The sequence below is a fragment of the Megalobrama amblycephala genome, linkage group LG9, assembly GCF_018812025.1.
Source record: "Megalobrama amblycephala isolate DHTTF-2021 linkage group LG9, ASM1881202v1, whole genome shotgun sequence".
NCBI classification, from domain to species: domain Eukaryota; kingdom Metazoa; phylum Chordata; class Actinopteri; order Cypriniformes; family Xenocyprididae; genus Megalobrama; species Megalobrama amblycephala.
The window spans coordinates 27398641-27426430 of record NC_063052.1 but is presented as its reverse complement, the minus strand read 5'-3'; the positions used below and the strand labels follow the sequence as shown (position 1 = coordinate 27426430).

The 27790-nt window shown below is 37.1% G+C and overlaps 1 protein-coding gene across 6 annotated transcripts in view; it reads left to right on the top strand.

Moving 5' to 3' along the window:
• thrb (thyroid hormone receptor beta) overlaps nucleotides 1–27790 on the top strand; it is a 234116-nt gene that overhangs the window by 181780 nt on the left and 24546 nt on the right. For all 6 annotated transcript variants that reach the window (XM_048202490.1, XM_048202489.1, XM_048202491.1 and 3 more), the window contains 3 exons: nucleotides 2436–2487; nucleotides 2613–2677; nucleotides 6240–6290. In XM_048202490.1, coding sequence (XP_048058447.1) covers nucleotides 2671–2677; nucleotides 6240–6290 — 58 coding nt within the window. In that variant the 5' untranslated portion in view covers nucleotides 2436–2487; nucleotides 2613–2670. The remainder of the gene's footprint in view (nucleotides 1–2435; nucleotides 2488–2612; nucleotides 2678–6239; nucleotides 6291–27790) is intronic.

Here is a 27790-nt window from a genome sequence, read left to right as displayed (position 1 = left end):
ATATGCCAGATGTGTAAACTGAACAATGAAAGGCCATGATGGGCCAATTGTGTGGTGGGCCACTAAAGGCCAGGTTATATAAAATAATAATAGTCAGTCTTACCTGATGGCCACAATAAGCCATACTATGCGAATGGTCCCGATAGGCTTTGCCAATGGTCCCGATAGGCCATGCTATGCAAATGGTTCTGATAGGCCGTACTATGTGAATGGTCCCGATATTCCGTGCTATGTGAATGGTCCCGATATCCATGCTATATGAAGGGCCACGATATGCCAGTTATGAAAATAAAACGATGAAAGCCCATGATAGGCTAATTACGTGAAGGGCCGCGGTAAGCTGTGTTATGCGAAGGGCACCGATAGGCCGTGTAAAAAGAAGGATCCTGGTAGGCTGTGTTATGCAAAGGACCCCGGTAGGCCATATTATGTGAAGGACCACGATAGGCATCATTATACAGAGGCCACGATAGGCCGCATTATATGAGGGGCCACAATAGGCCACGCTATATGAAGGGCCGCAGTAGGCCACATTATGCGAAAGTCACGTTAAGCGAAGGCCACAAAGGCTGCTTTGTGTGTAGGGCCGCAAAAGGCAAAATTCAGTAAAGGCTACGATTGTCCGTGAAATATGAAAGCCATGAAATACCGTGACAGGCCATTTTAAAGAAGAGAAGTATTTGTGGACACCGAAGCCAATCGATATCATAGGAAAACAGAATGAAACCACTACCAGTAGTTCACGAGTAGAAATATACCTTGATTATTACTTGACTGTGCCTGCTGGGTGTTTTAGTTAATTTTAGAGTCAGATCATTCTTGTAATTCGAATGCTGAGGATTGACCATGTACACAGCACTTTGATAGGGAATACTGAAAACCCACGTCCAGTTGCGTTCGAAGCAGCACCAGTCCAAAGAGAATTTCTAGAGAGGAGTTGAAAAACCACAGTTTTCTGCATATGCTGTTAGAAGAATTCTAAACCACTGCACTTGAGGATAAGCGTCAGAATCTGCTGAGAGAACCCCCAAAATGAAAACCAGATAAGCATGTCAGATAAGTACAAGAAATACTCGAAATATGTAGAATAAAGACGAAGATTGATAAGCTTTGGCATACAATACCTTTGCAGAGGGATAAGAATGCTTTTACTTGATAATGCTTTACTAGCTAATTAAAGCTTTTGAAGTCTGCGAAAGCTAGCATAGTTTATACAAACCGAAATGAGCATCGTCGTTCGATACCTTAGTGAAGAGATAAGGCTTACTCAGAGAACCATGCAAGGGGATCGGGGCACAATGAAGCACAAGTGAAATGCTTAACTGCACGCAGTGATGTTCCACATCTACTGCACTATTTTAAAATATTAGACTACGCAATAAGGCGGTTGCTATGGTGTTCTGGGCAGTTGTTCTGGTTGGCTGCTATGGTAGATAGATAGATAGATAGATAGATAGATAGATAGATAGATAGATAGATAGATAGATAGATAGATAGATAGATAGATAGATAGATAGATAGATAGATAGATAGAAATAATGAGATGATAGATAGATAGAAATAATCAGATGATAGATAGATAGAAATAATCAGATGATAGATAGATAGATAGATAGATAGATAGATAGATAGAAATGGACAAATGACATCTGACTATTTCTTGCTATCTATCTATCTATCTATCTATCTATCTATCTATCTATCTATCTATCTATCTATCTATCTCATAGCAACCACATAGCAACCACCTAGAACAACATTGCAACCACCTAGCAACCACATAAATCACCCTGGAAACATCCTAGCAACCAGCCCGAGTACCCTAGCAACCACATAACACCTTACCAACCACCCACCCGAGTACCTTAGCAACCACATACCAACATCTTAGTAGCCCCCCCGAGTACCCTAGCAACCACATAGCAACACCTTAGCAACCACCCTCAGTACCATAGCAACCACATAGCAACCACCCCGAGTAAATTCGCTGATTACACAATGGTGGTAGGCCATCACTGACAACGATGAGATGGCCTACATAGAGGAGGTGCACACTCCAACAAAACCAGGAGAACCACCTCTTACTCAACATTGACAATACCAAGGACAGAACAAAGAGCACACCTAGGACAGTTGTGGCCTAATGGTTAGAGAGTTGGACTTGATACCCGAAGGGCCTGGGTTCAAGCCTGGGTCCAGCAGCCCTTAATTGACAGTGCTACTTTATTCAAATCACTATCCCTAAGTCTTAGAAAATGTAATAGCAGTGCTTGAACTACCAATAACACCACTAATAACATGAACAGTTTAGTGTAGTTTTTGGTGCTGCTGTTGTGTCCAATGTTTAATGCATATTGTTATTTGCCCTCCTCTGATGAAGACCGTTTCCTTGCATTTTGTAAGTGTGACTCTCTCATTGTCTGTGTCTTCCTCAGCCTCTGCTGCACCAAACCACTCTGGGACGACTCTGATATCACAAAGAACAAGGTGGGCCAAAGCACCTTTCGTTGTGTAGACCACCAGGCAAAATTTTTACTGCATTCATTCTGTTCAGCTCTGTTTTTCTTCTATTGTGTCATTCTTCTTTTGACTATATTCTGTTTCTCTGTCAGATATCAGTGAGTCTGTGGATGACAAAAGAATGAAGTTTAAGGTCTAATATACAGCAGTATGTCAGGTAATGTCATAAAATTCTAAAACACGCCACACACTTTAGCTCTGTTCCAAAATCTATACATTCTGCATAGACAGCTTCCTTCTAGGCAGCATCCCATGAATTTTATTATTATTATTATTATTTTATTTATATATACAGTACTGTGCATGTCAGTATTTTCACCTCCCAAAAAAGGTTTTAAGCCAGTTATTTATATCTTTTGCTGTTGTGTGTCAATAGGAAATATCCGTTCACATTTCCAAACATTCATTTTGCCATTAATTGTAATAATCCAGTGAGATTTTTGAATACACAGGGAGTCTGACAACAGCCGGTGCTCCCCACAGTGATCTGATCTCACCATCATCGAATCCGTCTGTGATTACATGAAGAAACAGATGAAACTGAGACAATCTAAATCCAGGAGAACTGTGGCCGTGTCTCTAAGATGCTTGAAGAAACCTGCCTGCAAAGATACAGTACTGTGAAGAGTTAGTTATTAGTTATTAACTAAATCAAAACTATATTTTGTGTGACCACCCTTTGCATTTAAAACAGCTTTTGTCCAGGTACACTTGGACATCATTTTTCAGGTAGCTTTGGAGGCAGGCTTCTTAAAATCTCTTGGTGACACGGACACAGTTCTTCTGGATTTGTTTTGTCTCAGTTTCATATGTTTCTTCATGTAATCACAGACAGATTTGATGATGGTGGGCTCTGATCTCCATGTGGAGCACCGTCTGTTATCAGTCTTATTGTGTATTCAAAAATCTCACTGGATTATTACAATTAATGGCAAAATGAATGTTTGGAAATGTGAACGGATATTTCCTATTGACACGCTACAGCAAAAGATATAAATAACTGGCTTAAAACCTTTTTTGGGGGGTGAAAATACTGACGTGCCTGAGACTTTGGCACAGTACTGTATATATTTATTTATTTATTTTAATCCGGAGCAATCTGGATTGATGTTCCACCATCTTTATTTCTCTGTTACATTTTGTATGTGTACCCTATGTTCTGGGTTAGTTTGAACCAGAACACATTCCGTTCCATTTAGTTTATTAAAGAATTAAGAAGTGTTATTTGGTAAACTTTTTTATATCTACTGTACATATAAACATTTTTTTGTTTTTAATTTTCACTACTTCCAGTATCACTTCAAGATCTTTGTGCTTTTTCAAGCTTTTTAAATTATTTTAATTTTGCACTCCCCAACAAAATCACCCTCATTCTGGGATGATTAATTCTTTCCAAATATAGCTATTCAAGTCATCTGATTAAATTTCATGTATTTCTTCATATAGTAATATATATCTCAGAAAAAGTAAATATTGGTGTTTTTCCAATAATGTGTAATCTAAATTAATATTGGGGATTATAGTAGGGGAAATAATTAACAATTAGAACAAATATTAAAACAAATATTTCAGTTATAACTGTGCAGCCAAATGAAAAACAGAGACAGGACTTGATCATTTCCATTAGAGTTTGGGTTAGCATGTTGCTAATGACTTGATTTTCCAACACAAATTTTGCAGTAATATTTTTGATCACATTCACTATTGAATGAAATGTTTTCATCATAAAGGATTCTGGGATTGCTTTCTCCATGAAAAATAAATACAGTTCGCCTTTAGAATTAGAATTTAGTAACGTACATATGATGCCTTAAAATGTTGTATAAACTGGCAGCTCAGCTCAGTCTAGGTTTAAGAAAAGAGCTATTATCGGTATTGTATCAGTTAATGTCTGTTCTAGCTAGTTAAAGTCTAATAAATAAAAAAGCAACCATTGTAGCAACACAATATTTGGTATTTTCAGACTCTGTCTGTTATCAAAGTATAAATGCATATGTTCTGTTATAACAGTTTCCTTTGTGTTTAGCAGTGCTGCACATCATAATGATCTTTGAACTGAATTATGTCAGACTTTCTCAGTTTTCTAATTGCCTTATCTTTAGCATTTTCTGATGAAACAGCTCGAAATTTTCGTCAAGTTGACAGCCACCATTTAAATTTGTGTTTCAAAACATGAACTGGAGTAGAAATAAAGTTATTAGGCCTATTATAACCTTATTAATATATATATATATATATATATATATATATATATCCTTAAGTGTAATTTAAGTTTGTAAACAAATCAGTTCATTTTAACCTTATTATCAATATTAATGTAGTACCAACTGATTCCCGTTATACAGCATTTTTTTTCTTGAGAAAATTTGCCATGTACTGTAGGCCTACCTACTATACAGTAGGCTATATCTAAAATAACTGATATAGGATTGAATTGCAAGTTAGTGAATTGAAATGCTAACTATGATGACAGACTGACATGGTGCAAAACAGAAAAAGTCCAGACAGGATGATATTGTGACATACTGATAAGCCTCATCTTTCCATTATTGTTACACTCTAAAAAATGCTGGGCTAAAGTTGGGTTGAAAATGGACAAACCTAGCAATTGGGTTGTTTTAATTCAGCAGTTGGGTTAAATGTTTGCCCAACCTGCTAGGTAGTTTTATTTAACTCAACTATTGCTTAAAAATGACTATATATATGTCTGGCTTATAATTAACCCATAGGTTGGAAATTGAAAATCAGACACATAAGTACTAGAGGCAACAATAATAATCAAAAGGTGATCATTTATTAATAAACAATTTTATGCATGTTTATTGCTTAACTATTATATTTAATATTAATAAATGTTAATTTCCAACATATTTTGGGTTCATTTTAAGCAAGCAATACAGCATTTTTTACACAATAGTTAAGTTAAATAAAACTACCCAGCAGTTTGGGCAAACATTTAACCCAATCACTGGGTTAAAACAACCCAATTGCTGGGTTTGTCCATTTTCAACCCATTTGGGTTGTTTTTAACCAAACATTTTTTAGAGAGTAAAAACAGTTGCAACTTGCACTCTTAAATGTGCATTGAAATTAGCCAGCTGATAAAACTTATGCTGCAGGGACCATATCCATATAACATCTAAAGCTATCTTAACTGGCTGAGTTAGATTGACACTAAACAGTAGAAAATCAGTCCAGAGTCTCTTCAGCTGTAAATGTCACTGGCTGTCAAAGTCTTTTGTTGATTATAATAAATTGACATGTAGATAACACACACATAAACCGTCTTTCAGAATGCTCTCATATAGCCTAGATCAGATGCATACTATATGCATTAGTGAGTGTGGCGGTGCTTATGGGGTGTCGCTCTGGAACGGGTAAGTATGAGGCCGGGGGGGGAAAAAATCACAGTATACTCACTACAAAAAAACTAGACTATACCACTCAGGGCTCAATAATAAGTTTATTTATCATTTCCTACTGGCCCTTAGAAAAATTAAATGAAAGTTTTAAGTGAAACTTCAAGTGTCTATATGCTTCTTCTTGAGTTTTCTACAGCACACTGAAGGTTGAATTGACCTCTCACACTGGTCCCAGGCCATCAGAACATCCTTACTACTGAGCCCTGAACTTGCTGTTTCACAAATTGTCTTCACAAGCTGTCTCTGCCTCTTTCTCTAAATGTCTTTGTAATAAAATGCCTCTCCCGTTTATTTTAGAGCAAGCAGACAAATGCACCTCCCGCTGGAAAGATGAGCCCATGCAGAATGGTACAGTAATACCCTCCATCAGCCATTTATTCTCATCCCTCTCTCTCTCTCTCTCTCTCTCTCTCAATTCAATTCAAAGTGTGCTTTATTGGCATGACAATGGTTACAATGTATTGCCAAAGTATTTCTGATTTTTACAGTGAATCAACATACATGTACATATACACACATAAAAAGTATGTAGAACAGTCAATCAACATTTTAGAATTCTATGAACAATTTAGAATTCAGTGTGTGTGTGTGTGTGCGTGAGTCTGCGTGTTTGTGTGTTTAGGTGTGTGTGTGTGTGTGTGTGTGAGCGCGTTACTGATTAGTCGAATCCCTCTTTTTTTCTGACAGACATCAATGTACCTTGATGCTAGTAGGATACAATCTCTTTTTTTCACCTAATAAATGTTAAAGTTGTGTTTTATTGTTTAATTTTATGAAGTTGAGGTAAAGTATTTCAAATTTTGGAATAAACGTCTTTCTGATTTCCTCATAGTTAGGGCAGCTGGTGAGAAAGTCTCTACGTCTCCCTGGTCACAGTACGGGCAGATGCGGCTCTCTCTGGGCAGTCAATTCTGTCTGTATCTGCCCGTCTCTACAGTCAGTGTGTGATTGCTCAGTCTGTACCTCGTTGTTATACTTCTTAATTTAGTCTTTCACTGTACTCAGATATTCTACTGTTGTGTAGAGTCTATTTAGGTCCAAATACCATTCAAGTTTATTTTGTTTTTCAGTTGTTTCATTCCAATAAGTCAGGTAATTTTCTTTTTGTGCTTTTATAATTTGGTTGGACCGAATTCTGTTGTTGACGGTGTCATTGTCCTGAGGCTGGCTGTTGTTAGTCATATTAGTTTGTTTTTGCAGCCTCAGGACCATCTGAATCAGGGGGCTTTTTTCAATGTTCATTTCATGGTTTTTAAGGGCTATAAAAAAAGATTTGGGCTCACTCATTTTAGATGTTTCCAAAATTTGATGGCTCTTTTCTCAATGTGGATTAATAGAGGATATTGGCCTGATTCTGCCCTACATGTGTTGTTCGGTGTGTTCCTCTGTACTCTCAGGATACTCTTACAGAACTTGGCATGCAGGGCTTCTGTTGGGTTTTTGTCCCATTTGTTAAATTCGCGATTTAGAAGTGGACTCCAAACTTCACTGCCATATAATGCAATAGGTTGACTGATATGGTATGCAATAGGTATGACTGATTTGAATATTTTGAGCCAGATTCTGATTGGTATTTCAATTTGGATTTATTTATTTATTTGTTTGTTTATTTTTTTGATAGCATAGAAGGCCCTTCTTGCTTTCTCTTTCAATTCATTCATGACCAAATTAGGCTTTCCAGTTGCACTTATTTTCAACCCGAGGTATGTGTAGCTTTTGGCATGATCAATTTTGGTCATACCAAGGGTGAAATTCTGGAATGTCTTTTCTGGAATGTTAGTACTTTAGTTTTGTTAGGGTTAATAGTCAGGGCCCAGGTCTGACAGAACCGATGCAGTATGTGCCGGTTCTGCTGTAGACCCTCTTCTGTTGGAGACAGCAGGACCAGATCATCGGCATACAGGAGGAACTTTATAGTGGAGTCATGAAGTGTGAGGCCAGGTGCTGCTGATTGTTCTAGTTGTTTCGCCAATTCATTAATGTAAATACTGAATAGGGTCAGTGATATTGGGCAGCCCTGTCTCACACCCCACCCTGGAATGAAGAACCCTGTTTGTTTATTGTCAAATTGAATAGCGCAATGATTGTTTGAGTACATTGTTTTTTATAATGTTGTATGTTTTACCCCCAATACCTGTTTCTAGAAGTTTAGACAGAAGACCTTCATGCCAAAATGAATCAAAGGCCTTCTGGAAATCTACAAAGCAAGCAAATATTTTGGTTTTGTTTTGGTTAATGTATTGAAGATATGGTCTGATGTTATATAATTTGGTATGAATCCAATCTGACTTTTGCTTAGGACATTGTGCTCTGTAAGGAAGTGTATGAGTCTTGTGTTGATGATACTGCAGAACAGCTTCCCAGTTTACTGCTTACACAGATGCCCCTGTAATTATTTGGATCGATTTTATCTCCACTTTTGAAAATGGGTGTTATGAGTCCTCTATTCCAGGTGTCAGGGAAATGAACAACACTCAGAACCAAGTTGAACAGTTTTAGTAAATCCAATCTTAACTTGTGCTCTGTGTTCTTCAGCATTTCATTGAGGATGCCATCTGGTCCACTTCCTTTTTTGATATTTAGGGCCTAGATTTTATGAATCAGTTAATTTTCTGTGATAGGGTAGTCTAATGGGTTTTGGTATTTACCAATTGTATGTTCTATATTGATCATTTTTTCATATATTTGGATTTGTTCTGGGTTCATTTTTATTTAGCTATAAAGTTGCTCAAAGTGATTTTTTTCCATTTTGTATACTGTTTGTTCATGTTATTTTTTTATTCAGGGAATTCCGGTTGTCACAGAATTTGTTAGAATTTACAGTAGTTTTTAGCTGATTTTGCATGCACTGTTCTCTCTTTTTTTCTGAAAAAAAATCCTCATTGTTTTACAGTCTAAATAAGTCCAAATGTTTCATTATTTTGTTTGGTTTTATGGATTTTCTTAGATGATTTGAGGTTAGATGAAGTTGGCAAATAATCATATATATAATTTATGTTCTCCACTGCCAGATTTACTTCTCCATCGTGAGGATAAATTCTGCAGAGGAAGTTGTCTATAAGTGAGGATACTTTTGCATGGTCCATTGCTGTCACATATTTTTCTGTGCTGTTTTGCGCCCATCTGTATTTCTCTCTAATGTTGTACAACTTACTGGGCTGGCCTATGTTAGTATTTTTTGTCCTTTTTAGATAAATTCTAATTTGGCTGTGATCTGATAGGGGTGTTAGTGATTTGACCGTGAATAGACTAAATCTGTGATCATGTAATCTACTGTTGAGCAACCATGAAATTAACTGTAGGGGTATTTCCCTAGAGAATCCCCTCTCACCCTGCCATTGACGAGGTACAGACCGAGGCTTTGACAGAGCTCAATCAGAAGCTTACAGTTTTTATTTACTTGGGCATCAGAGTTATACCTTGGGAAGTTTACAATGTTTTGTGGGAAGCTCTGTCCAAAATATAGTTATTACCATTATCCGTAGTGTAGTCAGGAAGGGATCCTGTTCTGGCATTTATATCCCCACAGATTAACACACTTCCCTGGGTCTGGAAGTGGTTAATTTGACTGTGGAGATTCAAAGATGTCCTCATTATAGTATGGAGATTCAGAGGAATGAATATAAAGGGCACATAAGAACACATCTTTTGTTGTTTGGATAAGGTGGTTGTTGATTTTGAGCCTGATGTGTGATTCTTCTTTTTTAACTGTTTAAATGTATTTTTCGATTTCTTGTTTGTGCCAGATTATGATGCCCTCTGAATCTCTCCCACGTGTGATTCTTTCATGCTTTCTAGAATATAGAGATGTTTCACAGTATCCTGAGGGACAAAGTGTGACTTTATGAGTTCTGTGCCAGGTTTCCTGTAGTAATATTATGTCCATGTTTGATATGTTTTTTTTTGTTGTTGTTGTTTTAAATCTAAGGTTTGGGTTTTATAACCAAAACTGGGTAAATGAATGATTTTAATTTTTTTTTAAATCCCTGTTAAACCAAAGCAGTCTCATTAGACAAGCCGTTTTGATTCTCTGAGTAATGTGGTGTCGCATTCCTCATGCCCCGCCCACAGCCACTGACTGATAGCACCTGTAGCGACAACAATGTCTGTTAAGTAATTGAGATGTTTTGTTGTTGGATGTAAAAGTGAACATAATAATCTTCATTTACTGACATCTGAGCTGCTGAACGCAGTCAATTAGTTTTATTTTTGAAGGGAATGCTCCACAGATCTAATATACACATACAATTTCTGTAACGTTGCCTGCTATTTACGTTCACAGACATAACGGACTCTGTTTATGTGAACTGTGTGTTTTTGACAGTTTAAACCAGGGGTTTCCAAACTTTTTTAAAAGGAGGCCAGACCCGATGTCGTGGACACATGTGGGGGCCGGTTCCTTTTCTATTATATATATATATATTAGACCTACATGTTTTGTTTCTTGAAAACATAACAGATTTGACAAAAGCTTGAGCTGACAGTAGAGTAGTTTGAGATAGGACACAGATGCAAATTTAATACACAAACAATATCTATAAAACTTAACCTCGTTTTTAAAGGGAGAAATTTAAATATTATTACTGAGTTAGAACTCTAGAGTACTTTTTAATTTAAATAAGAAAAATAGATCACCGCAGGTTAAACCACACATGGCACCTCACTACATTGGAAAAAGTAAAAATATTGTTTCTGTATCTAGAATGGCTTTAAGGTATTTAGTCTATCAACACATTTAATATAAATACGAATGCACAAAACTTCAAGTTTATGACAAAAAAAAGTTTGTAATGTGGCCTTATTGGCATTTAATACAAGTCTACATTAAAAATTAAATAAAATATTAATCTACATTTCTGACAATATACCACGGTTACAGTTAGTGTTACCGCTGTAAACCCATGATAAATGTTGGTGAATTGTTAGTTGAAAAGTATTCTAACTGGATCGGCTCAATGTTTCTCCTGATTTGCACGTTAGTGTTGTTTATAAAGTCAGCGCTGTTTCAACTGGCTTTAAACTGAATTAAATCACAGAGAGATTTGCAGCTTGTACCTGAGACCTTTACGCCGAACTCAAGCACTTCTCGCTGGCTGTTTAGTGGTCATGTGATCGAGACACTGAGCAAGAAAACACATTTGTGAGCTTGTGAGTCGTGCAGTGCGCACAAGTAACGCTGTTTCGTTCCGCTTTTGGTGCGTTGTTTCCCTTGCCTAAAATCTAGTACTGCTGCCTTGTGTTGACATTGTGAAAATGCACGATTTTTTAATTAAACCACACATAATATATTTTAATAAACATGCTGCGGGCCGCTTAAAATTCATCCCCCGGTCGCAGTACTTATGACACTTGACATCTGACAGCCAGTTGTCTGTGTGTGTGCGCTTCAGATAAGTGCGCTCAGAAAACAATCCATTAGAAGTTTAAACTGATGTAGCTTTAAAATGCATGCATTTTTTGTTTTTTATTGTTTTAGTGTTGGTAACATGTCCCACATTGTCCCACACAAACTTAGTAATCGTCCCACATTTGGTTTGTTTGATGGTGGTCACCCTAGCTACGGCATAGGCTGTGACGAAGCCGATGACGTAGCCTGACGTGCACCTCTTCAAAAATGTAACAACTTTGCTAAAACCTCTTCATCAGGTCAAAAAACTGGCGTGGAACACTCAGAGAAGAGCGAGCTTTTTCAACTTCCATATGAATGAAAAAACACTCTGTTTCAAGCCGGGGACACACCTAACAATTAGCTGAAACATTCTAAGACTGAACTGAACACACATACCGATTGTTTCCTTTGACTGGAGCCGATTTATATACTCACACATGGAATTTGAACACCAACTGTAATCGCAGACTGAACGCAACTGGCTCTGACTGGACGCGTTTGAGCGCGATCAGTCATAAGTATCAATTTACATTCATAATCGGCCTTACAATCGTTAAGTGTGTGTGCGGCTTCAGGGGACACATTCAGTCAAACTGCAACAAAAGTCATTACCTATTTGTAAGCTTCTCTGACAACATACATTACAAGCTGCTTCTTCTTCGGCTTTTGCCTTGATGCTCAACATGACCGCGGACACTGCCTACTAGTGGTCTGCATGCACGTCGACGTGGACAACGACGCAGAAGTATAAATTAAAACAGATGCATAGCCTACGGCGCAGAGCCTACGGTGTAAAGGTGCGGTCACACTGCACTTTTCGTTCCATTGACTTCCATTCAAACGCATGCGAATGCGTCAGACCGGAAACGCAAGCTCGTGCGAAAAATTTCGCATTTTGCTGCGTTCTAAAGTTACAGTTTGGTGAACTCTAACCTGCGAATTCGCATCACGTGAAGACCTGTGACCAGTAGGAAGATCGATTCGTCATGGCATGGCCTCTAGGCTGAATTAAAAGAATAATATTTTTGCAGTAAAGTTGAGTAGGTTCTTAAGGCTCTCTGTCTATTCTCTTAGGCTTTGTATTTCTCCCTCTCTGAGCAGCAGCTCCTCCATGACTGTTTTCAGTTCTTTACTCAGGATCTCTCTCTGTCCTGCTGCAGTTTTCGTATATCTCTCCTCTTAACTTCTTAACAGTAGCTTCAAAGTCTCGTGTAAGGTGACTGAGTTTTAGTTGTGTTAGTTCTTTGAGCTCCACCAGACAGACTGCTCCAGCTGTGAATCGCAGTCAGCAAGGTTATGGCCCCTTTGCACAGGACGTGGAATTCGCTGTGCTATGAAACCCATTTATTTCAATGGCTTGCGCTGCGCAAGGACAGTTTGTTGTTGTGTCGACCAAAATGCATGCGCAGCGGAGTGCACCATTGGCGAGCTTGCTTGCACACCGCAGTCAAAGATTTAAATAGTTCAACTTTCGCTGCTGCGCTCTGTGACGATTACCAGCCTGGCCAGTAGAAACGGGGAATCAAATGACTAGACATATAGAACTCCTGCTAAAAGTTTTGAAAACTTCACCTACTTTGCTCTGGTCAGCGTAGCACAAATCACTTTGTATCTGAAGGGCTGCGCTGAATCCAGCGGCGAACGCAGTGCATTCCGCGTCCTGTGTGAAAGGGCCATTAGGCTCTGCCCCCTCCAGCCCCTCCCTTGAGCTCTGGGCTTCACAGTCTCCTGCAGCGCCTTTCTCAGCCTTTGCCAGAGCTTTTAGGCTGGTAAAGTTTGCCTGGACAGAGCTGAGGCATGCTTCCGTCCCCTGGAACATAATGGTTCCATTATGGTAGATGTTTACAGTTAGAAATGCCTTGTTAGTGTCATTTTCTTCATAAATTTGAATTTGTCTGCCATTACAGATACTCAGTTTTCTGTAACTTTTGTAATATTTCCAGATTACCGTGTGCCAAACATTACAGTTTGTTGTGTAGAGGGGCAGATTAGTGATGATGGCTCTGTCCCCCTTTTTGTGAAACCTCTGCCATTAAAGTCTCTCGGTTGTTCTTCAGCAGGCTGTATTTATAGGCTTTCTTGTCCTTTGTGCTCTTGATAGTCTGTGGGTATGTGATGGAGTGGGGGAGGGGCTTCCCTGCAGTTGCTTCCATTATTTTTGTTTTGTTTTGTTTTCTGTAACTGTCACTTTTTAACTGTCACTGTAAAGGGGCTCGCACACCGGACGCGAAGCTCAGCGCCGTGCAGTGCCGTGACACGTCTTTAAAATTCGAATGCATTGTTTTCTATGAGCATACGCACACTGGCGGCGACATTCGGCGCCTGTCCGCGGTGCCCAGCTAGTCTTTTAAATGCAGTGTAGATGGAGACTCAGTCTTGCCTTTTATTTGGATGTGAATTGATTCCAGTATCTTCTGTTTTTCTCCAGTTCTCATCCTGACTGTTCTGTTTCAGTGTTTCTTTCTTTCTTGTTTTTTGTTTTGTTTTTGTTTTTTGTTTTTTTGTTTGTTTTTGCCTTAATATTCCCCTTGCTTTTATCTTCGGTTTGATATATGTTTTGTTAGGCTTGCCTTACTCCAGAAGTGAAAAAAAATTGTAAAATTTGTTTGACCTGCTACTGCTACTTCACTTCACTTCACTTCACTTCACTTCACTTCACTTCACTTCACTTCACTTCACTTCAGCTCTCTCTTTCTCTCTCTCTCTCTCTGTGTGTGTGCACATGTGTGGGTGTCTGCGGTGCGTGCGAGTAGAGCGTGTGGTGAGTTTGAGTGCGATCTCTTTCTAACTTTTCTGTAGTTTGTTGTTTTTTTATGTGTTTTGTGTGTATTTGTTGTAAAAGAGTAGTTTTTTGAGAAAGTTGTGGGAGTCTGCTCCCGGCATTTCTTTTTTGCTGGGAAGCATGGCTGCTCCAGGTATTACGAATAGTGATGGTCTCACGCGGCGTCATGGGATTAAAATATTGTGTAAATTCAGTGTAGAGGAATGTGCCTTAGCGGTTGGCAGTGTGGTGGGTTACAACTCTATCGTTTCTGCGTCTAGAATGAACAATGCAGTTGTTCTGTTTTTGAACTTGATCGAAATGGCTAATGAGGTTGTTCAAACGGGAGTCGTAATTAATGATATGCTTACACCTATACTTCCTCTTAGTAGCCCTTCCAGAATTTTTTTTTTTTTTGTCAAATGTTCCTCCTTTTGTTTCTGATGCAAGTATTGCTAAAGAATTGTCTTCTTTTGGCAAGATAGTTTCTTCCATTCGGAAAAATTGCTCTTGGATGTAAATCACCCTTGCTGAAGCATGTAGTGTCTTTTCGGAGTCAGGTTTATATGATTCTAAAAAACAATGCTGACGAACTAAACCTGTCCTTTAATGTTAAAGTTGAGGACTTTGACTATACAGTTTATGCTACATCAGAAAGCATAATGAAATGCTTTGGTTGTGGCAAAATTGGCCATTTGATACATGCTTGTTCTGAAAAAGTGGAAGAAAATGCTACTGTGCAGACAAACTCTGAGAATAATCATTCTGGAGTTGTGTCTGTTACAGAGGATGTTGTGGCTTCTGCTGCTGTTGAGTCAGGTTCTGGTGGGTCAGTTGTAAACAAACCAAATAAACCAACAATGGCAGAGATTAACTGCAGGTCTTTTTTCTGTAACTGATCTCATGGTTTCCGAGATTGCTGGAAAAAAACAGTGATGTAACTGCAGATAATTTGACAACTACTGACAAACAGTTCAGTGAACAGGTCAGTGAACAAGTCAGTGAACAGTTCAGTGAAGGTGTTGTTGATTTGGAGATGGAAACGGAGTCAATCTTCAAAATCCCTACTAAAAGGAAAAAAAATTGCCAGAGCAAGGTGATTAAACAAGCAAAAAAAGACAAAAATGAGGCTGAAATTTTAACCTCTGACAATGATGCAGATTCTACAGACTCTAATACTTCTGATTGTTCTTATCTTTCGTCTCAAAATGATAATGAAAATCAGACAATAGTATATGGAGTTGAGAAAATCAGCAAAGTTTTGAAAGAAAATAAAGGGCTACCTGGAGTTCAGGTTTAAGATTATTTCCCTGATCGATCAGCTTTCATTGATGATGTAAAGTTTTTAATGAAAGAAGGTGTATTTGCTGATAAAGAAGTTTATCGTCTCAGAAAAATTGTGAGCAAACTTAAAAAGCAAATTCTTAATGATGAAAAACAAGATATGGTGTAACTTCTTTTTTCTGGTAGAAGTCTTAGCATTGCTGGCTGTTTCTTTTCATTTTTGTTTTTTTAAAACATTTATTATGGGAGATTTTAAAATTGGAACTCTCAATTTAAATGGTGTTAGAGACAGTCAGAAGAGAATGTGTTTGTACGAATTTATAAAACAAAAACGTCTTGATGTGAGTCATTTGTCTTATAATAGTGGAGGTGTAGCTGTGTTCACTACCAAGAATCACTACCAATTTCATGTGAAATAGAGGAAATAGTTAAAGGGCGTTTAAAAAAAAAAAAGAAAAAAAAGCAAAGTTTGAAAATGTTTTAGTGAATTTTTTAAATATATATGCTCCTACAAAGGGGGCTGAAAGAATTGGGTTTTTTTATGCAATTAGTGATGTTATGAAAGACCTAAGTTCAGAAGAATTATCGTGCCTAGGTGGAGATTTTAACTGTACAGTAAATGATAAAATAGACAGGAACCATTTAGAGCCACATATTGCCTCACAACAAGCTCTCACACAATTAATAAAAACATTTGATTTATGTGATGTCTGGAGGAATGTGCATCATAAAAACAGACAATATCCTTGGACACACAGTAGAGATAATCTTATCTCTATGGCAAGACTTGATAGGCTTTATGTGTTTAATTTTCAAGTAAATCTGGCTAGAGAATGTAAAATAATTCTAGTTGGTTTTTCTGATCATTGTTCAGTTATTTGTAATTTTTTTTATTAATTCTGTGAATTTAAAGAGTGCTTACTGGCATTTAAATACATCACTTTTAAATAATAAGTTTTTTTTTTTTTTTGTATTCTTTTTGGGAAAACTTTAAAGAACAAAAACAATTTTATACTTCTTTACAACAATGGTGGGATTGTGGCAAGGTCCATATTAAACAACTGTGTCAAGAGTATACTTTTAATGTTACTAAGGAAATGGCCCAGTCAATGAAAGAGTTAGAAAATGAAATTGTAGAACTTTTGGGTACAACAGCTTCTACAGGTGATGGTGATTGTTTTGAAAACAGTAAATTCAAAAAAGAAATGCTTGCAGATTAGGTGTGAAAGCACAAGGGGCGTTAATTCGCTCCCATTTACAAAGTATCACACAAATGGATGCACCTTCTAAATTTGTTTTCAATTTAGAAAGCAAAAATGGACAAAGTCGTATCATTCACTCATTGCGCCTCTGATAGTGGAAAAGAGCTTACTGAGCCTAGTGAAATACGCAAACATGCTGTTGCTTTTTATTCAAATTTGAATTGTCTCAAAGAGATAATGAAGCTTCTACTTTTTTTAATGATCTTCCAAAGATTGACGAGGAGTCTAATAATATGCTTGAACAATCTCTGTCACAAAATGAATTATACACGGCTATGATAAGTATGGAAAATGGGAAGACTCCCAGTATTGATGGGATTCCTGTTGTTTTCTATAAAATTTTATGGCCAGTGATTGGTGAAGATTTTTTTTTTTTTTTTGCGTTCTTAATGATAGTTTGAATAAAGGATTGTTACCACTAAGCTGTAGAAGAGCTGTTATTACTCTGTTGCCTAAGAAAGGGGATCTTCAAAACATAAGTAATTGGAGACCAATATCTCTTTTATGTGCAGATTACAAAATACTATCAAAGGCTTTAGCTACAAGGTTAGGTAAAGTTTTGAGTCAAGTAATACATTCTGATCAGAATTATTGTATACCCAATAGATCAATAGTCGACAATATATCATTGGTTCGAGACGTTCTTGAGGTTGCAAGGTTGTTGGGTGTTAATCGCTTGACCAGGAAAAAGCCTTTGACCGTGTTGAACACGCATATCTGAGAGATGTTTTAGAGGCTTTTGGTTTTAGTCAGAATTTTATAAATATGATTGAGGCCATGTATTGTAACATCAAGAGTGTACTCAAAGTCAGTGGTGGTTTGAGTGCTCCTTTTGAAGTTCAGAGGGGAGTAAGACAGGGATGTGCTATGTCAGGAATGTTATATTCACTGGCTATTGAACCTCTACTTCATAAATTAAGAACTGAGTTAAGTGGTTTTACTATACCAAACCATAATGTCTCTTTGCACCTTTCTGCTTATGCGGATGATGTAATTGTTTTTATATCTAATGCTGATGATGTTAAAAAATTGGAGATCATTGTTAATGGTTTTAAAAAACTTTTGTCTGCAAAAGTCAACTGCACTGTAAAAAATTTCATGTAGAAATTACAGTAACTTACTGGCAGCAGTTTGCCAGTAACTTACTGTAAATTGAACTTACAGTAAAAATACTGTATTAATATTTATAGTACCATTTAACTTGCTGTAAACATATTTACAGTATAGTATTTTTTGCTGTAAAAAATACAATAATTTTAAGGTATTTTCTCTAGAAATATATTTTAATACAATCAAAAACATATAACTTTACGCTGTAAAATTTCCTGTAATTTGTTGTCCTCTGTTTCTATTTACTATAAAGCTGTATAAATTGTAAATTACTGTATTTTAACAGGTCTCAGTAAATAATAAAAAGACAATGACAACTGTATAACGTTTATAATTTTGTTTTTAATTGTTCAATTGTAATACTTGAAATAACATTTTAATATTCTTGCAGATTGAACTTTCAGTTTTCTTCACAAAATCTGATATTCCCAAGCCTGCAGTAACATTTATACATAAACGTTTAATATTACAGCATTTTAAAACAATTAATGAACAAATTCAGTCATAAGAACAATCTTAAAAACGTACAAATTTAAAATAACTCTCCGCAGTGGAATGTGTTTGCTCTTATACACTGAACTTGCAATGTTAAAGTTAAAGGTGCTAAAGAGGATCTTTTCGTCGACTGAGAAACCAAAGACTTGTTACTGAGTTTTTGAAATGAGCGCATGCGTAAGAACAACCCCCCTCCTTCACAGCTCATTTCAAGGGAACGCCTCCCAAAACTCGTGCGCGAGTATTGGAACACAAGTGTTTACCACCGGCATTCGCTGTGTAGTGTTAGTGGATTCATTATGTCGGACTCACCGCAGGTAACTCATAATCTGCAGTTGTTACTCCTGTCTCCTGACAAAAACATTGCATGCGACGCCTGTGGAGTGTGGAAAGTTACTGGAGCGTGCAGCCGCGCTCGTCTCCCACAAGGAACGTCACGGCAGTGATTGACAAGCCAGAGGGCCAATCCGCGCACGTCTCTCACAAGGAACGTCACGGCAGTGATTGACAAGCCAGAGGGCCAATCGTTTACGCGATGATCGCGTAAACGATTGGCTGATGTTTTTAAGGCCCTACCTCGTGCACAGATGATGTATATTAATATTATTCCTTTCAGTGCACCTAATAAATAGTCTTTTATCAGTTAGTAAATACAGTTTCAAGTAATATTGCAAAAATGTATAAAACAAAACATCCTCTTTAGCTCCTTTAAAGAGATAATTGATGATTGAGTGGTGATTGACAATTAGTGGTGACACCTGATGTTAATAAGCAGAATCATTGAAGAAACAACAAGAGAAAAAGAGAGGGACACAACAACTACAACTGACTTCCAGCCATTAAACATTATTACACTTATTATTAACCAGTTTGATTTTATTTCTGTCATACATCAACAGAAGTTCTTATTGAGAATTAACAGATGTTTAGATGTTAATGTTTTAATGAAAGTTTAGTTTGAAGTCACCATGATGGTGAAAAGCATTTCCTTTAGTTGGGCTCTTGACTCTATTTATTAACATAAATTTATCTCTGGCTGCTCCAACTGTTTGTAGAGCACATTTGTTTTACGGCGAGTGAAACTGGACTGCGTTTCCCAATAGTGATGTAAGCCAAAGTTGATCAATTTAGGTTTACAATGCTTTGGGAAGCACAGTCATAATGGTTGTGTTTTGATGATGACATTCTCATTGTGAAATGGCCAGATTCATTGGTGACATCCAGTATTAACCAGTTACAAAGATTTCATATTATTTCTTTACAGTACATCTCTGTTACCGCTTGAGATCCAGCAGTGCTTTTATAATCTGAAGGGGTTTTTTTGAAACACACACAGACATCAAGAATCAGCATATGACCCTCAACAATGGTGACAATCAAACAAAGTGCTTCATGTTGCAGTGTATGATGGGAGCCACCAATCAAAACTCATCCATGGCTCCCATCATGCATTGCTGCATGAATAAATTATGCAGCTGAATTGTCCTGTAATTTTCGTAGATTGTTCATGTTTGCTTTATTTTTCTGTTGTTTTGTTGTGACAGTAGCTTGTTTTGTGATGTTCAGAGTTGATCTGTTTGTCAGTATTTTGTATTTATTTATCGTCACCGTTCTTGAGAATCATATGCTGATTCTTGATGTCTGTGTGTGTTTAAACACAGAAGCTTCTATGCATAATGTATTTCCTTAAAAAAAAAAGTTTCTACTACTCCATGGATCTCAAGCTGCAAAATCACAGGACTACAATCATTAATACTAAAGCTACACATCAAGCATATGGTCAGAGAGTTAGACTCTAATATACATCAGGCCATTGCATGATGATAATATCATCACCAAAACATATTGTGACCAGATCATATTTTCTCTGGCCATAACAAATGTGCTTTACAAACACAAAGTTGGAGCAATCAGAGAAAAATTAACAATGAAAGGTAAAGAGTCAAGAGCCCAACTAAAGCAAATGCTGACCTCTTTCATGGTGACATGAAATGAAACATTCCATTAATTAAGAACTTTTTTCTCTCATTCCTTCAATGATTCTGCTTATTAACATCAGTTGTCATCACTAATTGTCAATCATCACTCAATCATCAATCATCTCATTAACTTTAACACTGCTTCAGTGTTAATTTTTAACACCTGGCAAGATGGACTCAGATGTACACTTTTAGTTAAACCAAAAATACAAATTATGTTAATACAATGAAAGAAAATTTGTACACACCTTTGCAGCTGCCTGGTTCTTGCATTGGTGTCTTCCTTTTCTTCTTTCTCCAAGCGGAAAAATAAGCCTCTCTGTGATTGGTCAGTTTTCGCGCTCATTTGTTTTTACTGTATTTCAGTTTACAGTAAATGAAAAATACTGTATTTTATTGACGCCAATGGGATATTTCCCATAATGCAACTTTTAAATACAGTAACATACTGTATAACTGATTTACAGTAAAATACAGTTCATATTACAGTAAAATACTGTGTAATTTACAGAAATTGCTAACAGTGTGGGCAAAAAGTGAGGCCCTTTTAATAGATGACTGGAATAGAGGACTTCCCAATTTACCTGGTGGTTTAATCTGGAAGAAAGGTGGTTTAAAATACCTTGGAGTATTTTTAGGTAATGATGACTTTGTTCAAAGGAACTGGGATTGTATGCTAGAAAAAATCAAAGGACGTTTACAGAAATGGAAATGGCTACTTCCCCAACTGTCTTATTATTAATAATTTAGTGGGGTCGCGCACTTATAATTAATAATTTAGTGGGGTCCTCTTTATGGCATAAACTTGCATGCCTAGATCCACCTATTTGAAGCTTTATAAGCTTCAAGAAGAAATGGTTAATTTTTTTCTGGGACAATTTACATTGGACACCTCAAAGTGTTCTTTTCCTGCCAAGAGATGGAGGTCAAGGTTTGATTAATCTGGTCAGCAGAGGAGCAACTTATCGATTACATTTCATTCAGCGATTACTGATGGGATCTCAAAGTCTAGTGTGGAAGCCATTAGCACAAAGCATTTTACGTAGAGTGAATGGAATGGGACTTCATGCTGCGCTTTTCTTAATGGATCATTCTTTTCTGGATTTGACTGGATTACCCTCTTTTTATAAAAGACTCTTTAAAGTGTGGAGACTTTTTAAACATCAGTGGACTGAGTCAGCTACATCTCTTTTTTGGTTGCTTGAAGAACCTGTGTTTTTTGGGAGTCGCCTTGATGTGTCAGGTGATGACATTCCAGGACTTAAAGACTTACTTGTGTCAAAGAAATTATTACAATTGAAAGATATTGTTGACAAAGCAGGACCTGGACTAAAAAATGCAGAAATTGTTGCTGTACATCTGGGTATAAGATCAGTGAGATTTGCCAGAAAGTTTATAGATAAATTAGATTGGGTTTTAAACTCCAAAGAAAAAGCTCTACTTGATGAATATAATATGGGTCTTATTTCTGCTGATGCTTATGATTTTTTCCCAGACATCAGACTTATACCTGATCTTGAAAAATCCAGTTATAATAGTCCACTGTTGTGTTTGAATAAAAATGAAAATCTCGATTTTTGCACAATCAAAGAAAAGGTGCTGTATAGATGTATTGTGAAGATTATTAATAAAAATACGTTAAAAGATAGAGCTGATACAGTTTGGAGAGATAAATTGGGAGTGGTAGAGGAAATTAAACCAGAGTGGAGAGTACTATACAAACCACCACTGACTAAAAGAGCAGGGGATCTCCAGTGGAGAATCTTGCATGGTGCCATAGCTGTAAATGCTTTTGTGACGAAAATGAATCCCACTATAAATGATAATTGTCCTTTCTGTACACAAAGAGAAACAGTTTTCCATTGTTTTATGAATTGTGACAGACTTTCTCCGCTCTTTGTTCTCTTCGATTTTTTTGTTTTCTTTATTATGGATTTCTTTTACAAAGCAATGTTTTATACTGGGTTTTAAGTACAGTAAACTACAGAAATATAGGTGTCAATTAATTAACTTTATTGTTGGTCAAGCCAAAATGGCAATTTATATTTCTAGAAGAAATAAAATTGAACAGAGAAATGGAAAGCACATTGTAACAGTTTTTAAGAATATGTTCAAATCAAGAATTCTTGTTGATTTCAATTATTACAAATTGATGAATGCAGTCAATGTTTTTAAGATTGAATGGTGTAGTGATGTTGGTCTATGTACTGTACTTAATGATGAGTTGTTTTTTATACATGAATTAAGGTAATTTGAAGAACTTAAATTCATAGAACTGTTAATAAAGTGTTTGTAAAACTCTCTCTCTCTCTCTCTCTCTCTCTCTCTCTCTCTCTTCCTTCTTTCTTTTGTGGAGTGCTGTTAAAGTGGGTGTTTTATGAGGGAATACAGATCATAATGTCAGAGATGAAAGAGTGTTAACCTCATTTTACTTACTAATATGACCTATTTCTGAGTGAATCAGTACATTCAATGAAAGAAGGGAGGGACTTGATTTTATTCACCTGAGAAAGTAATATCAGACAAAGCAAGTTTTGGGATTACATTCTGAGATAATACACTTTCTTTCCAATGTCATACCTTGATTAATCATTTACATTAAGTGCAGAAACATGCACTAAAATAGTAATGCCGAATTCTAATTTCATGTTGACTGTTGAACTGTTGACTTTAATTGTTCATAACTCATATGAAGTTGACGTTGATTTGGAGATGAGAAAAAAACAGAGGAACTGCGATATCGATTAATGTGATTAATGTGATCATTTAATTGAAATGTGAGCGCTGCACGTTTAAAGTCAAAACACAACACTGCTGCATGTTCTACAGGTTCACTCTTTTAGAGCAGCTCGCAATCATTATTTAACTCATTCAATATACAGATTTTACTGTTAACGGCACAATAATCTTTTTTTTTTTGTGCCTTGCTTTAAACAAATTATTATTGTATCGGCAAAAAACAATATCAATCAACCTTTAATGTGTATGTATTAAAGGTGGTAAAGAGGATGTTTTGTTTTATACATTTTTGCAATATTACTTGAAACTGTCTTTACTAAGTGATAAAAGACTATTTATTACGTGCACTGAAAGGAATATTATTAATATACATCATCTGTGCACGAGGTAGGGCCTTAAAAACATCAGCCAAAAGATTGGCCCTCTGGCTTGTCAATCACTGCCATTGTGAGAGACGTGCGCGGATTGGCCCTCTGGCTTGTCAATTACTGCCATGACGTTCCTTGTGAGAGACGCGCGGGTGCGCGCTCTAGAAACTTTCCACACTCTACAGGCGCCGCATGCAATGTTTTTGTCGGGAGACAGGAGTAACAACTGCAGATTGTGAGTCACCTGCGGTGAGTCCGACATAATGAATCCACTAAGTGTGTGCGCAGCTTAACGATTGTAAGGCTGATTATGAATGTAAATTGATACTTATGACTGATCGCGCTCAAACGCGTCCAGTCAGAGCCAGTTGCGTTTAGTCTGCGATTACAATCGGTGTTCAAATTCCATGTGAAAGTATATAAATCTGCTTCAGGAGCAGGAAACTATCGCTGTATGTTGAGCATAGTCAGAATGTTTTAGCTAGTCGTTAAATGTGTGCCCAGCTTAATAACACAGCGAATGCCGGTGGTAAACAAACACTCGTGCACGAGTTTTGGGAGGCGTTCACTTGAAATGAGCTGTGAAGGAGGGGGATTGTTCTCCGCATGCGCTCATTTCAAAAACTCAGACGACGAAAACATCCTCTGTACCACCTTTAATATACTGGTACATAAACTAATACATATTTCAAAACGCATATATTAAATAAAACATGTCTTTGAGTATTTTTTACTTGCAGTTACCCTGTTTTGCAGTTTTGCCTGTTTAATTAAAGCATTTAGAAAATTAAGATACTTATTGTCATATCATTAAACAACAAAGAAAAAGTGTTGTTTATTTTTAATGACAGCATTAAGCAAACTTCAAAGAAAACATTTCACACAAAGAATTTTTTTAATTTTATGTTTTAATGTTTTAATATTTTATATTGTATTTATTAACAAAACTGTAGATAAACTCTTCAAAATAAAGATGAAACAATATTTGGCCACTTAAATCACATTTAATGCAATTCCATTGCATTAGATACAAAATATTAAAGCAAGTGGCTTCTGCAAAGAAATGTTAAAAGCTTTTCTCCTGAGAAAACTAACTGACACTTTTCTGAGACACTTTTGCAGTGACTTCATAACACTGATAACACATGAAATCATTGATCAATACTTCATTCATGATCCCGAATGAAGCTGCAGCCCTACATTAGTCAGAAAATAATTATGTTTTGTTATTATTTAATTGAAAGTGAAAGTGACTGCTCTGCATTTCACCCATCCAAGTGCACACACACAGCAGTGAGTATTGAACACATACACACACTGTGAACACACACCTGGAGCAGTGAACAGCCATTTTTGCTGTGGTGCCCGGGGAGCGGTTGGGTTAGGTACCTTGCTCAAGGGCACCTCAGTTGTGGGTAATGAAAACATAAGAGAGTGCTGTTCATTAACTCCCCCCACCTACACTTCCTGCCAGTACTGAGACTCAAAACCCCAACCTTTGGATTACAGTTCCAACTCTCTAACCATTAGGCCACAACTTCCTTTGTTTATCCAATATATTGCACTTTTATAATCTACCGCTAGGGGGCAGTGAAAGCATATTGCAGCCTAGTTTCAAGTCCAGTACAGTCAGTGCTGGTCAAAACCATGCCAGTGGGAACAAAAGATGTTTGGAATGGTGTACTACTGCACTGCTTCAACAGTTATTTTCCGTATATAGTATAGGCTACTGTGTGCAGTATGTGGACTAACCTCGTGAATATGCCAGGGTCATATTCCGCTCCACAATCCAAAAGGGAGGGAGGGGGGGGGGGTACATTATATTTAACTTAAATAAAATTATTATTATTATTATTATTATTATTGTATTGTGATATTTAGTTTTTTCTTTGTTTGTTTTTTTTACTTTACTACAGTAAAAAATATTGTAAAACAATTGATTATTTACATACATCAAATATACACACATATAAAAGCACTACAACAAATACCTATATGAATTTAATTTAATATATAAAATTTTATATTATTAATATAATATTATTAATATTTTATGAATACAAATGCTAAAATAAAACCTCAGAATCACTCTATTCCTGTTTGATTTCAAACTGACACAGCTCTTTCCACACCTTCATCTTATGCATTTATACATATCATTGGACATATGAACATGTCACTTCATATATTTGCATGCTACTTTTAATAAGAGCTTAACATATCATAGTATTGACAGCTAATGGAAATTTCAATTATTTGAAATTCAGCTAATATTTCTGCACTATGAATAAATATGACAGTAGATTTATAACCTTTATGACAGAAAAAGCATGTCAAGACAAATTTATTTGTATCTATTTTTAAAATACACATGGTTTCAAAGCAGCTTTACAGAAAATTTGGTATTTAGCAAATTAGAGCTGGGCGACAATAAAGTTAAAATTTTGCAATGATATAAGCAATCACACAGCCAAGATTTGCTATATACAGTAGTATGTGATTGTACTGTATGTATGTGTGTAAAGCTGAATGTACTATATATCCAACTTTAAATGTATTACTGGGTGATAAACAGTGGTATGCAGTGGTGTTCTAAAATGAGGAGTACTCGGTTTTGTTTTGTTTTAATGTGAATTCTTTACCTGTAAAGGAAATAAAAGTATTTTTACATTAACAATGTAATTAATGTACTAATTATTAAAACCAAGTAAATGTTTCCAAGTTAATGTTTTTATTTATTTATTTATTTTACTATTCCAAAATAATAACTCAAGGCAGTAACAATTTAAACAATATATTTTATTGAACTGATTGTTCAGCTTTTCTTTTTAATGGTCAACTTATTTTCGGATCATCAGTCATCAAGCTCAGTAAACACTGGTCACAGACGTGGACATTTCATTTCACCAAGCTGATTGTTTGAAGTCTACAGATCATGTTTTTGTAACATTCTTTGTGTGTTTTACTTTAGTTTTCATGGACTTTCAGTTTGTTTCTCTTTGTTACCTGTTCCCTTTGTTCCTTTGTTCTATGTTCCTGTTTGCTCCTTAGTTGTCATGGCATTTCATGATTTGATTAATTAGCACGCCTGTCTGTATTTGAGTTAATTATCCTTGTGTATTTAAATCCCTCAGTTTGATCAGTTCTTCGTCCAGTGTTGTTTTTGCTTGGAGTTTGCTTGTTAAATAAACCTCACTGCTATTTCTAAATCCCTGGTTTATCTTCATCATCTTTGGACTAATAAAATGAAAGAATACCAGACCTAAAAAGAGAAAAATGGAAATCGCTTCAATTAATGTTGTTCCAATGGGGAACGGACCTGTGATTTTCATTTTCTAAAACAGACGAAACCTGGAGGAATACGTGGAGGAGTTTGTCAGCATCTGCCATTATGTCATCTGCAACAACCTGTCACTCATTGAGGGATTCAGGTGCGGACTTGATGATGAGATTCAGGTGGTCATGTCTCAGGGGGATTCCTGCTGGACCCTGGTAGATTACCTAAATTTTGCCTTATGGATTGACGGATCCTCTTTTACGGTGGGCAGCAGAATCCTTCCTTCCCGGCTGACCAGGTGTGTGAGCCAGCCATTACATCCATGCCAGTGGGAGTGTTGGTGGATCTGGATGAAGAGGAGAGGCTAATTGATTGGGAGACGGAAGTAGCGCCTTCCCACCCTGATTCAGTATTCTTTGTCGCCACTAGTCTGTATTACACCAAGCCTGTTTTCTCACACAGCACCTGTACTATATCAGTGAAATTCAAACTCAGCTTTCCTCTCCTGCCTGCTCCAAAGAAGCCAGCCATTCCTTTGATCACACATCCGCTGGCTCCCTTCAGCCCTTCAGCTCCTTAGTTAGTTCTGCCATGCAACCCGGATCTGCCTTGGGGTCACCAGTCCCACAGTGCCATGGGGATTCACTGACTCTGCCTCATCCCTCCGAGCCCTCAGCTCCACCTCGGCCCATCAACCTTGCCACCAGGGCTTCACCCATGACCATTATCCTTTCAGCTTCACCAGGCTCCCTTGTCCCACCGGCTCCACCTTGGTCAGTCGTTGGACTACCATCAGCTCGGACTTCCGGGCCTTCAGCTGCACCTCATCCCTCATCTCCTTGGACTCTGTCAGGCTCCTCCTTCCCTCCGGCTCTGCCTCTGTCCTCACTCACACTGTCGTCGTCTCAGTTCTCCAGCACACTGGCTCTACCTCGGCCACTCATCACATCTCCATCTTGGTCTCCTGGTCCATCTATGATGCCTGGTCTCTTGGTCCATCAGACAACACCTGGGCCTCCACAACTCCCGGCGTCACCGATGTTAGTTGGGCTTAAGTTTCCACCGTCTGCTCCTCCATGTGTCCTTCCACCGGTCCTTCCATTTCTCTCTTTTATGAAGCTACAAACTGGCAAAGGCCAGACTGAACTTAGAATGTTACTGATCTAATGTGTTGTTATTTCCTT